General features: G+C 42.2%; 2 protein-coding genes across 2 annotated transcripts in view; both read right to left on the bottom strand.

Annotated features, from left to right (window-relative positions):
* oma1 (OMA1 zinc metallopeptidase) overlaps positions 1-6,701 on the bottom strand; it is a 9,757-nt gene extending 3,056 nt beyond the window's left edge. The window contains exons 1-7 of the mRNA XM_010785292.1: positions 5,930-6,701; positions 4,537-4,765; positions 3,842-4,015; positions 3,600-3,707; positions 1,844-1,972; positions 1,630-1,704; positions 870-1,019 (exon numbers count right to left, since the gene is read on the bottom strand). Of these exons, the coding sequence (XP_010783594.1) occupies positions 870-1,019; positions 1,630-1,704; positions 1,844-1,972; positions 3,600-3,707; positions 3,842-4,015; positions 4,537-4,765; positions 5,930-6,285 (1,221 nt within the window). The 5' untranslated portion in view covers positions 6,286-6,701. The remainder of the gene's footprint in view (positions 1-869; positions 1,020-1,629; positions 1,705-1,843; positions 1,973-3,599; positions 3,708-3,841; positions 4,016-4,536; positions 4,766-5,929) is intronic.
* A 1,999-nt stretch (positions 6,702-8,700) lies between these two features.
* Positions 8,701-13,206, bottom strand: LOC104957646 (histone H2A deubiquitinase MYSM1-like). The gene is made up of 14 exons (XM_010785291.1): positions 12,691-13,206; positions 12,380-12,590; positions 12,173-12,303; positions 11,983-12,086; positions 11,806-11,883; positions 11,537-11,619; positions 11,387-11,441; positions 11,250-11,300; positions 10,918-10,992; positions 10,624-10,812; positions 9,959-10,091; positions 9,641-9,746; positions 9,435-9,492; positions 8,701-9,324 (listed from the first exon to the last, which is right to left on the bottom strand). Exons 1-14 carry the CDS (start codon positions 13,121-13,123, stop codon positions 8,968-8,970), a joined length of 2,064 nt encoding a protein of 687 aa, XP_010783593.1. The 5' UTR covers positions 13,124-13,206; the 3' UTR covers positions 8,701-8,967.
* Positions 13,207-13,573: the final 367 nt, after the last annotated feature.

Here is a 13,573-nt window from a genome sequence, read left to right as displayed (position 1 = left end):
AGGTCAATCTAACACACAGGAATATGATATGATGCAAACAAATAACACACACTAACACATAGAACACACACACACACACACACACACACACACACACACACACACAACACTGGCACCTGATGGACAATTAGTGGTTTACCCATCTGTTCACCTTTCATGCTTGGAGCATTTGACAGTGTACCAACAGTCCTACTCACACTCAAGGTTAAATGTACCTGTGCCTAATACACTGTTAATCTGTCCTTATCTTTCTCTCTCTCTGCCTCGAAACACACACACTAACTCGGTGAAACGTGAAACGTAATGATTGTGGATGCTGGCGCTCTCCATAGAAGTTGCTGTCTTAACTGCCTGTTGATTTCCTTCTAGCCTTAGGACACCATTGATTGTCTTGCAACAGCACCTACACAGTGTGTGAGATCGAGCTGCTTCCGAGGGGCTGCTTTCTTTCAGTTCCTGAACTCGAAGCCTCACAGACATTTAACTAATCAGGCATCCCTGCTCCTGTGTGGCAAAATGTTTTTTCCTGTCTTCCTAAAACCTTGCATCTTTTCCTCTCCTCCCTGAGTCCCTTCCTTCTCTCTGCCTGCCCTCCTCGCCACATGTCTGCCGGTGGTTATACATCTCTCCAGACGCTTCATTAGTTCCATTAAGACTCCTTGCAACAGCTCCTAAAGCTGCACTGTTTCTCCTAAACAAAAGAGAGGTGTAGGGTGTCCTAAAACACGGATCAAAGAGACTTTTACATTAGACAAACACATGGTTTAGAGCAGCAGGAATGTGTTTAATTATGTAATTTAGTTTTAAAAAGAAACGTCCCATGCTGTTCTTTGAACTGACCCAGGAATCAGTACTGTGCGTGTCTGTACCTGTGGTACGAGGCGGTCCAGCTGAGTGACTCTGTTCCTGTGCGAGGGGTGTGTGGACATCCACTCGGGCACGGTGGTCTCTTCTGTCAGCTGGTCCCTGATTTCCATTTGCTGCCAGAATACGGGTCCTGCTCGCACATCTGCACACGCCTGGGGAGGAGACAGGAAACAAACACAAACACACACACACACACACACACACACACACACACACACACACACACACACACACACACACACACACACACACACACACACACACACACACACACACACACACACACACACACACACACACACACACACACACACACACACACACACACACACACACACACACACACACACACACACACACACACACACATTACTGTGTAGTGCTGAGATGAAAACCCTTACCAACTAATCATCTGAGTTTGGTTTAGTTTGACAACAGTGCCCCCTAGTGGCCAGTAGACAGATTACAAGGATTGACAGCAACAGCTACTGACAAAAAAGCAGACCAGACTGAAATCAATCTAAAAACATACTTAAAACACAAGAATGTAAACTGTCCCAGAACCAGAGTTAAAATGACTAAAATCAGACTCAAATGGGCCAAAAAAGAGAGGATTCAGACAGAAAACAGAATGAAACTACACAGAATACATCACACATTCACAGTTTTCTATGGCTGTGGAATACTGTTTATGAACTAAACATGTTGGGCAAAATCTGTGAAGTGTACTTCTATCAGTAACAAATCTTAGATGATTCATACCTTCGCAGCCAACTGTAATCCGACTTGATCGGCCTCAGCCTCCAGTTTCCTACTGTAGGGACGGCTGAACATCAACTGAGGGAGAGACAAATCATGTATGTATGAGGGTGTACCAACTTCTTTTCCTTATCAAAACCTATTTCAGGGCTCTAATGTTCAGGTGAAAGTGTTGCTGTTTTTTCAACATTATTAATAAAAACGGACTAGGTCTCACCTGGGAGAGCTTCTCCTGTACCCAGTGTCCCAGCACAGCCAGGCTGTCTCGAGGACACACTGCCCAGATGGCTGTCAGCAGTATAAGAGACAGCAGGTCCACGACATGAGACAGACTGGCCTGTTCTGCCTGGGGGAGGGGGGCAGAGGGGAGGGGGATGACAGGGGGACATGACGGGAATGTAGAAAGTGAGGATTGGGGTAACAAAGAGAAGAGAATAGGATAGGGAGGAAAAACTAAAGGTACAAGTTTTTGAGAGGTGAACAAGGCAGCTGGAACATATTGATTGTTCCCATCTATTTCACTGGAACTTTTACTTTGTTACAGATTTAGAGGTTTTAACAGCCAATCCAATAGAGCACATCTACTGGGTAATACCCAGCCCATCGATGCTCATTCCCTTCATCTAATTAAAATCTCCTTCAAGCATTTCCTCAGAGGACGTTTAAAGTCTTGAAATACCCAAAACTTCATTAGACATTTTTTCAGAACAAGAAGAATGGGCTTTGGTAGCCAGAGTAAAAAAACAGTAGTCTGTGGAGAATTAATAAAGCCCCACAATGCCCTGGGTCCACAGAACTTTGGTCATCATGGCGCAGAGAGGATTAGTGAGCGTTTGGAGGTGATTGTCAGGGAGTCTTTATCACCGGCTGATGCAACAAAACTGCAAGGGGTGCCACTTCAGCTACTACTTTACTTCTGGGATGGATCGGAGCGGGGCTGATGATGAATAGTCAGGAGATCTATAATGCACACACCTATAGGAGGTATATATACATATTTAACAACCTTGTGTGGGAGAGACCTGGAAGGCTTCCAGCTGTAGCATCTACTCTGTTTACAAAGGGCTTTTAAATCACTTGGTTCTTGAACAGTATTTACACCACGTTTTTTCAATGACTCATTGTTATGCACAGCAAGGTCTGATGCTATCAACTACACCTCTCAATGTCAGACTACTTCACACTGCAGATATGTTCTTGTACACAGCGTTAAAGGTTTCCATGTGTCTGCATCAATCTCAGTAGTGCTGTGTCTTTGTGTGCCATCTCAATGGTTTGGCTCCCTCATACATCTGCAGCATGCATTGAATGAGTGAAAGTGAATAAGAAAATTCTTTATAGATAAATTATTTAAAAAATGGTAAGATTTCCTGCCTATGGCTTAGACGCACTTACAATGAGGGCCTGCTGCTACGGTGCTGTGAGCATTAGAAACAAAATGCCACCAAGTGGATTATCAATGTGTTTCATCAAGGCAAACTCCTGAAGGGAAATTATATAATAAAAAGGGATTGACCCCGTAGTATGGTCTATTAGTATTAGAAATGATTTGATGATATACTGTATGGTTATTTTATAAGAGGTACTAAGGCTGTGCTTGAATAAAGAAAATCAAATTCTACGAGTACTTTTTTCGACTAATGGATAAGTACATTTATTCGACGAATCTGTAGAACTGAGTTTCTCATCAGATAATCACGCAAATGCGGGACTTAAAGACTTGTGTTTACCAGAGACGTGCTCCTTTCTTGACAACATGTTATTCAGCACGAGAAAAAGTGTTTTAAAGAATAATAATCAACTTTATTTATATAGCACCTTTCATGCTTGACGCAGCCCAAAGTGCTTTACAGAGTATGACAAGAAAGTACTAATCAACTAAATAAATCGAAGTTGACTAAGACCAAAATGACACGCCCTTAAAAAAATCCATGCCACAATCACATGCAGTCTGTAGAGGGTTGTTTACTTACAGAGTGCCCCAAAACAGCATGAGCCATCTCATGTCCCAGGACAACGGTGAGCTGGTGAACGTCAGCCACAGTCTCCAGCATCCCCGTAAACATGAACACTTTCCCGTCCTACATAAAGGAAAGAACAAATTCTCTACAGATGTACAAAGAACGTACCAATGACCTTAATGGAGGTTGGTAATGATAATATGACACAAAGACATAGAAATGTGTAATTCCACAGCTGTCTCTCTCTTACTGACCGGGAGGACGAAGGCGTTGACGTTATGACTCTTCACCACATGGACACTCCAGGAGACTTCAGACACTTCAGGGATGTCCTTGTTTCTTTCTGCCAGATGCTGCACCAGCCGCTCCACCACCTGGTGACGGGGGTCAGTGACAGGAACCAACAGCTCTGCAAACTCCTCCATGTACTAAAGCACGCACGGAAACACACACAACACACACACACACATACACACACACAGAACTTTTAGCAAGCGAGCAGAGAAATTGAAACATGTAGCTAAAAGTAACAGCTAGATGGTTGTAATAGCTAAAAGCAATTATTAAAGCTTATAATTACTAAAAGTATGATTAACATATTTGCTAAAATAGTTAAATAGTTGAAACTTCCATATTTTTAACATTGGAAGCAATTTATTATTTTTAAGATTTTTGGGCAAGTTTAGCCTTTATTGGAGAGTGACCTGGCCCTCAGTTCATGGGGAACCAGCTCTAACCTGTGAGCTATACAGAGGCCCACAAAGACAGTATAATTGAATAAAACAGTAATGTATAATGATTAATATGACAGGTGAAGCTGACCGGTAGAGGTGATGAAGGGGTACTTGAGCTCATTTGAAAGGGCTGTGGGGGTTTGTTTGACAGTAAAGGTTGGGACATAATCACCATGCTAATCACACATATGTTATCCCCTCCCTCATTCTCTCACCGCCTCTGAAGTCAGAGCTGCCAGCTCCATGTACTTCTCTCGGCTGAACACCAGGAGGCGGGTCCGACCCGTCACCGGGGACTCGTCCAGGTGGGTAAGGAGAAGGAGGGCTAAAATCACCATAGCAACGCCTGCTCCAGATATCAGATGCCAGCGGCGATGACGAACCCATTCGCGCATGAGCTGCCGGCGGTTTGGTGGTAGAGCCACCCACCACTTCCTGATACTCCTACGCAGAAGAGGTGAACACTGTTTATGTAGCTGACACAGTCTTCAAAATCATATACTGCCCCAAAGTGGTAAACAATTAAACTAAAAGGATCATTTTAGGTCCTGTCATTTCTGAAGAATTTACATTTTTGGAATTAAGCAGATAAGAAACACTGATATCTCAAAGTAGCTTCAAAACATGCATAATATATGTGAATCATTTTGTGTGCCTTTCCAGAGGAAGCCGTAAAATATTTAAGTAGACAAGTAGGCCAGGACTTTTTGGAATAGTTACTAAACAAAGCAACTCTCTGTATTGCAGGGAGTTCCGTGATGGGGGGCTAAAAATGTGTCCAAATTCAGATCTCTGACCCAAAATAAAACCAAATAAATGAATGATGCTTTGCTGATAGTGTTTTTTTATGTGTGCCAAATGAAACTATTATAGTCAGGCCACTTCAGTGTTGATTAGAGAAGAAGAAGGCACTCTTTTTTCAGGCAATTTTTCCAAAACCCTCTTTCCATTCCAGACCAAATTCCATAACTAGTCACTGCAATATTTGCTGTTTAGTTGTTACTTGTTACAACATGGACCGTACAGATCCTCCCAATCTGCAAGTTGTAGCGCGTTTCTGTGGTCTGCTGAAAACTGTATGTGCTGTATGCCTAATACATGTGCCTTCTATTCCTGTTTCAAATGCCCCTGACTATGTAACCCTTTGCATCTTATGGAAGCGACCAAGTGTCCAAAATAATACTGCAAGAAAAAAAGATAGCCAAACAATAATGACATGCCATCAGTAAACATGAATGACTCCAAGTATTAGTTTGAAAGCAGTAAAGGTAAAGTAAACAAATGTAACTTATTCAAGTAAAAAACAACACATTAAAACCAGGGGGGTATAGAAAGTAATAATAATAATACATTTAATTTATATAGCGCTTCTCATCTGCCAAGACAAATCTCGAAGCACTTTGTAACATTGCAAAAGACTAAAAAGTCCAAACATGTGCACAACGCATTCTAGAGTAATTGATTTGTTATTTAAATAATCTATTGATACAAACTGTTCATTATACATAAACACATTATACATTACATATAATAAAACTAGAGTGTGCCTCAGAGCAATGAACACGTCTTAATTTAAATGTATATAACCAGCTACAGAGTGTCTCCTACCTGCCCAGGATTACAGCTGTGATCTTCTGTAGAGGTTTGAGCAGCAGCCACAGCAGAGGAGCAGGCAGGGCCCTCACAGGGGCAGAGGTGTGGAAGTGGGGTCCTGAGGGCAGGGGTGAGGTGGGTTTGGGAGTAATCTGGAAACACGCTCTCCCCCCATTGCTACAGAGTAAGAGATGCGGTGCTGTCTGAGGGGATCTGAGGTGAACAGAGTTTGTTGTTCTATAACAGCTGATCTGAGAAGGGAAGGGTGCCTTCTTCACATGAAGTCCAGCTTGTTTGTAGTTTCTTGTCAGATGTGCAGACAGAGAACAGAAACGACTGCTCCTTAAGATATTAACATAAAGTAAAACCATCGTCCTTACTGGTAAATAAACACTCCACGTATAAGCAAACAGCAGCCAGGTCTTTTGAAACTACGGATGATGCCGACACCTATTGTCTGAGAGGGCTGGACTTCCTCATCTTGATGTAGAAATGTCTTTCGTAGGACGTTCACGTTACTTTTTGATTTTATTTTACTTAGCTTCTTTAATATCATATCGAACAACTGTTCCAAGCTGTCAATGTCATTGATACCGATGGACGCTACCGACAAGTCACCTTGTACCCGCTAACCGACAGCCTTATGCTTATTTATTTCCATCTATACTAACAGTATGTTTAATTATAAAATGTTCCATGTCAAGTTTAAACATTTAAGACTCCATGCGACGCGAAAACCTCAGTATACTGGACGTTAACTTTGGTTGTTTTGGCAGTTGACGCTCCTGCTTCCAAAATGATTCCCCCTAGAAACAAGTCCGCGAATAAAGGTTCCGGGCGCACAATACAAATCTATATCATGTGTATGAATTAGTGTTATTTCGTATGTATTTTATTTTTTTATTTTCTATGTGTTGATTAGAGAAGAAGAAGACTCTTCTTTATTTATCATTGCAATGCCTCAGATGTATTTCACATAGTAAACAAGTCTCTCCACTCGGGAGTATTTCCACAGGCCCTGAAAACTGCAGTAATTAAACCAGTCTTAAAAAAGCATAATCTAGACGCATCCGTAATGAATAATTATAGGCCAATATCAAACCTCCCATTTTTATGCAAAAATAATTGGAAAAGTTATTTTTCAACAGCTGAGTCATTTCATGCTTTTAAATAATCAATCAATCAATCAATGTTTATTTATAGCCCAATATCACAAATGTTACATTTGTCTCAGTGGACTTCACAGTTTGTACAGAATATCAGTATGACAATACGACACCCTCTGTCCTTAGACCCTCACATCGTACAAGGAGAAACTTCCAAAAAAGGAAAAACGCACAGTTTAAAGGGGAACATGGGAGAAACCTCAGGGAGAGCAACAGAAGAGGGATCCCTCTCCCAGGACGGACAGACGTGCAATAGATGCCATGTGTAAATCGAAAAGAGAATACATTTATAACATAGTTAGACCAAATGTTTGGAAATGTATGTGTCTATAATAATAAGATGAATCCACGAAGATGTCAACAATCCATTCCTATGGGAGCCATCAGGGAAGTAGTATGATGAAAGTCAGGCAGGACCACAGTGACAGGTTCAGCCACGACTCGAAATCCAGGACTCAGATCAGGACTCAGGACTCAAAAATAACGGTTTTGATGTGTTCCAGTCAGGCTTTCCTCCACACCACATCACTGAGACTGCTCTGGTTAAAGTCTTCAATGACATCCACCTAAACAGAGATAGTGGCTGAATCTCAGTGTTAGTATTATTAGATTTCAGAGCTGCATTTGATACTGTTGACCACAACATATTGTTAGATCGACTAGAAAACTGGGTGGGACTTTCGGCAACCGTTCTAAATTGGTTTGAATCCTACTTAAAGGACAGAAAAAACGTTGTCTCTATACGCGACTACACATCAGCGTTGACAAATATGACATGCAGGGTTCCTCAAGGCTCCATTTTAGGACCTCTGCTTTTTAATATCTATATGCTACCACTGGCTCAAATAATGAAAAAAACGACCCAAGTTATCATAGCTATGCAGATGACACCCAAATGTATATATCAATTTCACCAGGAGACTATTCTCCGATTACATACTGAGTAAGTGCATTGAGCACATCAATGACTGGATGAGTAGGAACTTTCTCCAATTGAACAAAAAGAAAACTGAGATTATTGTTTTTNGCAAAACTATGAACCATCCAGGAGTCTCAGGTCCTCTGGGACGGGTCTGCTCTCTGTTCCAAGAGTAAGAACTAAACATGGAGAAGCAGCGTTTAGCTATTATGCCCCGACTATCTGGAACAAACTCCCTGAATCCTGCAGGTCCGCTGCAACTCTTAATACTTTTAAATCCAGACTTAAAACCTATCTTTTTGCCGCTGCATTTGAGTGAGCTGTTTATATCCACACTACAGTATGGCTTTTATTCATCTATTCTATACCTGTTGTGTTTATTTTTATTATCTTTGCTTTTTAATGCCTGTTTTTAAATGCCATTGTATAATGTGTTTCTGCTGTATTTATTCTTAAATGTATTTTATTTGAATTTGTAAAGTACTTGGAATTTCCGTGGTTCTATAAACTTGGCTTGCCTATATCCAGCCTACCCATTTATTTTAAAAATATTTCCTTTCGGCAGGTGTTGTAATGTTTTCAAACTGTAAAAGTAGTCTACTGTAAGAGAAACATTTATAAGTTCCCGCTTTTAAGACTATATAGTTTTTATTTTTTAGCTATGTTTTGCAGATAATACAGGAACAAGTGACAAGACAACCAAATGTGAAAATAGATTTTATTTTCCCGTTTAAAAAGGAACCTGCAGAACTGAGAATGTGAAATGATTTTCATTCAATAACCCAATCTCCTCTCTTTCTACTTCTCTCTATTTAGTTTTGACTAAATTACTTCACTAAAAACATAAAATAGTTAGAAAAACTAAATGATAATACTGATACAAAACCTTATCATATTTACATACATGTTTATACTTTGTTTAATACTGTATTACATACAAGTACAGTCAGATTATGATATGTTGTCCCTCACAGTAAATAGTCATGTTCAGATGACAGCACAGAGCCCAGATGCAACACTGTGCTGCTATTCATCTCTGAGGATGTGTCTGTGGTCTGAACACTGCTGTCTGAAGCTCTGCCAGACTCTGGATCAGAGCCTCTTCCTCCCTCAGGAGGTCTATCCTCACTGATCAGCTGATCAAAAGCAAAGTCATCCGAGTCCACTGGTCTGGATGAGATATTTAAAGTTTCCCCCTCTTCCTGGTCAGGCGGTTGCTGCTTGGAAATAAAGTCAGACTGGAAGAGGGCCTGGATCCGGGTGAGGAAGGGGTCTCCCTCCTCATCTGGCAGGGGCTCCAGGTACCTGGCCAGAGACGACAGCATCTGAGGGGAGGTGATGGATGGAAGGGGTCAAGTAAAATGACATAAGATACAATCAGAGAATAAAGCCATTAGCCACTAAGATGTGAGAAAAGCAGGTAGCCTGGACAAACCTTCTCCAGAAAGGTGAGAGTGGAGTCTTTCCGGAAACATCTGTCCATCTTCACACTCCTACCCAGAGTGGAAAAAAAACAGTTTATTTATTCCAATATTAAGCTTTAAGAAGTTTTGAAGAGTGTGTTCTAAATCACACAAACACAGGATCAGCATTACACAAACGCGTGTCAGGATAAACACAACTGTTTTGTTTCTCACTCACCATGGTGTTTGACTGTATTTATGGATGATCCACTGAGCTCTCCTCCATGTTTGTTCCCAGTCTGGAATGTCTTGTGATGACAGGAAGTCGAATCTGTAGGGCAGCTCTGGGGGAGGAACAGAGAGATATACTCAGCCAGAGGATAAACTGCGCCACTGTGTGCTGAAAATACTGACCTACATTGTCAGCTTGATTTCAAAGCCTCTTGATCTTAACTGTTTTGAAGTTCTGAATCATGTCTTCTTGTGTGTGTGTGTGTGTGTGTGTGTGTGTGTGTGTGTGTGTGTGTGTGTGTGTGTGTGTGTGTGTTGAACGTACTCTGTGGGCCTGAAGGCTCCTGACTCTCTTTCACCAACAAGCATGTAGTTTGGGAGTGGGGGGAGGGGTTGGCTGGGTCATATGGGCTCACGATCATCCCGATGAAGGGGGCACCGCCACGCGAGAAATAACTCTGTAACAATCAGGACAAAGGGAATCAGAGCACATGTTCACATGGGACCCGTTAACACCTGGCAATAACATGCCTCCTGAGTGATTTGATCACATGGAGTCAGTTCATTCCTGGCATAGAACGCATCTCGTGTGACCACTTCTGATTGGATCTCACTTAACTGCTCAAAATGCGAAAAGACATGTATTTCATTTATTTTGGCTAAGAACAATTGCAGTTTCTTTTATTCAGGGGAAGGCACATCCAAACAAAACAAAAGAATACAGACACTCTTTAATCCTTTGTGTGTTCCTAAACGTCTCCATGTGCTTTTTGAAATCTTTTGATAATTTAGATAGTGGATGATGCCAGCTTTGAGAGCCAAACAGAACTTAGACTGAGATACATTCAAGTTGTGATGCACAGGTCTGAGTGATCACAATATGTCTATGTAGTAGTTTACACATATATGTATCGCTCTCCACTTGTGATCCCATCATCATAGAAGTGTAATCAGGGTCAAACTCCATATTCTCTCATCCATTCTTTTTACCTGGAACTGGTCCTGTGTGGTGATGTCCCGTACTGAAGGGTTGGGGTGGAAGGTGGGATGTGAGTGGTACCAGCCCACCACACTGAAGCCCAGGTTGGACAGCACGTCACAGGCCTGAGTCTGAGACACCGGGTCCATCTCACACTGCAAACCTGTACTCACACTGTTACATGGCTCCGCTGCACGGATCTGCAAAGACACAGAATCCTCTATTACTAAAAACACTTCCAAATACTGAATAGTAATTCAAGATCTCACTTCTCATTGTTTTGCACTTTTATCACATTTTCCTACCTTTAATACTCTGTCTTCCTCATTGAAAATCCCACCTAGTAGGCCAATGACTTCCCCTCGAGACACGTGGGCATGCTGACAATCATGACACATTGGATTTTTGAAACATTAGAATACAATAAAGTATAATAAATAAAATACAGAATAACAAATAGAGTTGTTTCAGAATGTTAAATAACAAAACAATAAAGATTGTATAGGGCTACGTTCTTAAACAGTTAACAGTTCATGTTGCATGCAGCACACTGAAGAAACGTCAAGCTAAATAACATGTCATTGTGATACCCAATGGAAAAATACATTCAGCATGTGTGGTTGTGTGTATAGCATACCATGTCCATTATGAGAAGGGTTTCGGCACACACAATAACCTGGAATGGTTCCTGGGGGAGCAGCAAAGAAGGGCTTTAAATAATTACAAATCTATAGAGCATACACGTCACATAACAGATACATGCTGGCCACTTACCTGTACATCCTCTCCAAAGTACCTGCAGGGAATCAACTGGAAGGGATCAAAAGACCTAGAGAAAGGAAGGAAACCAATTATAGTTACAGAAATATAAATATATAATTACAAGCCTTTCAAACATTCAGCACATGGACTCATCGAGCTCACCCTTTGAATCTGGGGATCTTGCAGGGTTTGGGGTGCTTCTTCATCTCTTCTCTCCGCAGAGCGAGCTCCCCGGCACTGAGATGCTGTTAAAAAAAACACCAACACAGTTACAATGAAATACTAAAGCAAATTGGTTATCAATAATCTGCTGTACAACTGCAGTGTGTGTGTGTGTGTGTGTGTGTGTGTGTGTGTGTGTGTGTGTGTGTGTGTGTGTGTGTGTGTGTGTGTGTGTGTGTGTGTGTGTGTGTGTGCACGCGTGTCCAAACCTCATACGTCTGCCCCTCCAAATCCTTAGAGTCACACCAGTTTCCTAATACGTCCCGCACACGGCGCTTCCTGGTCCGCTAAAACGTGAAGCCCCCCAGCAATTAGCACAAAGTCCAACAAACTCATATTTTAGGTTCTTGAGGTTGGGTGCATTATGGGAGAATGTGGGTACCTACCATGCTCTGCAGCCTCTGGGCAATCTGGTAGGCCTCCAGCACATCTTTGCCCTCCTTATGCTTGGAGCGGTCCAACACCCTCGGGCGATTATACACCGCTTGCTCTGTGAGAGAAGAGGCACAGCTCCAAATGAAACAGAAGCAAGATTTGTTTTTGAATAAGAGAAGAATGGCGTCTCAGTGAGGTTACCGCAGTTGAAGTTGATAGCTCCGATGAGCTCCAGGTAGGTGTGTATTCTCCCGATGCAGTTTACATCTCCGCAGTTCTTCAGTCCAGGGCGGACCGACGTCTTGTTCAGGTACTTGGGCCTGATCTTTAACCTGGTGAACAAAACAATGATTAACATCTTATTCTCTACAGTTGGGAACAAATTCACACATTTCTATGCAGTTTTACCATTGATCCAGGATGTAGTTTCGAATCTTAAGATATCTTTCAGGGGTCTTGGATGCTCTTCCCTCAAAGAACTCGGGGATAGCTTGTTTCTCATCCTCGGTAATGGTGTCCATCTCCAACTCTACTTCCTGCTCAGGCACCTTAAGCTCTTCCTCTTCCTCTTCCTCGTACTCTTCATCGGTTGGACTCTGCTCGGTCTTATCAGCAGAATCTGGGAGGACAAACGAACACAGTGTTACTTCACAAGCAAAGAACTTGGTGATATCATGATGTGGTAGATCTACATAAAAACAGCAGGTTTTAAATCGTACCTGTTCCATCACCACAGGCCTCTTCCAGTTGATCCCACTTTGCTGAGTTTTTAGACTGGGAGCTCTGGCCCTTGATTTCATCAGTCATTTGCCCCAAGTCTGTCTGAACGTTTTCTGGCTGGAGATATTCTCTTTCATTGTCCTTCTCATCTATCCCAGTAACACTAGTCTTCTCTGAGGAAGAGGGGGAGTGTTGAGGACTTTGTGAGGACAGTGAGCGGGGGCTGGGCTGGTCCCTTGTCTCAGTCAGATGATTCTGCTCCTCTGAATCTGTCTGGATCTCAGAGCTCTGAGGCTGCTCTGGCTCACAGATCTCAGTTTTGATCACAACCTGCGGTTTAGCATCTCCGTCCTCACTCAGGTCATCAGTGATGTCCACCTCCTCATCCTCTTCATCAGAAAGCCTCTCTATGCGGACAGTGTTTGTAAGCATGGATGCATGACTGGAGGTGGGCTGAGGTGGTTGTAGAGGCGCTGAAGGACCAGCAGAGGGAGCTGCAGCTCTGGGTTCTGATTTAACCTGAAAAGAAATGCAGATGACGAAAGAGTTTGTTTATTCCTCATTCTTATTTACCAAGCCTTCCTGAGGAATGTGTTCTGCTTGTGAAATCAGTTAAATAATGAGGAAAACAAAGATATTATAAGTAGCATAAACCTACAATTAGGCGAGTATTAACTACCGTAATTTTCGGACTATAAGCCGCGCCTTTTTCCCTATTTTTCGACGCTGCGGCTTATATAACGGTGCGGCTAATCTATGGATTTTTACAGCTAACGGCCAACACCTTTAACTCTATGGGCTCTATGGCCGGTCCGCGGACCCCCACCTNCAGCCCCCACCCCCCCACACTCCCTCAAAAATGAACAGCGGTAGATAAAAAGA

The sequence above is a fragment of the Notothenia coriiceps genome, unplaced genomic scaffold (assembly GCF_000735185.1).
Source record: "Notothenia coriiceps isolate Sejong01 unplaced genomic scaffold, NC01 NC01_scaffold00027531, whole genome shotgun sequence".
Lineage (NCBI taxonomy): Eukaryota > Metazoa > Chordata > Actinopteri > Perciformes > Nototheniidae > Notothenia > Notothenia coriiceps.
Note: the sequence above shows the minus strand (reverse complement) of the source record. Positions and strands in the feature narration are given on the sequence as shown.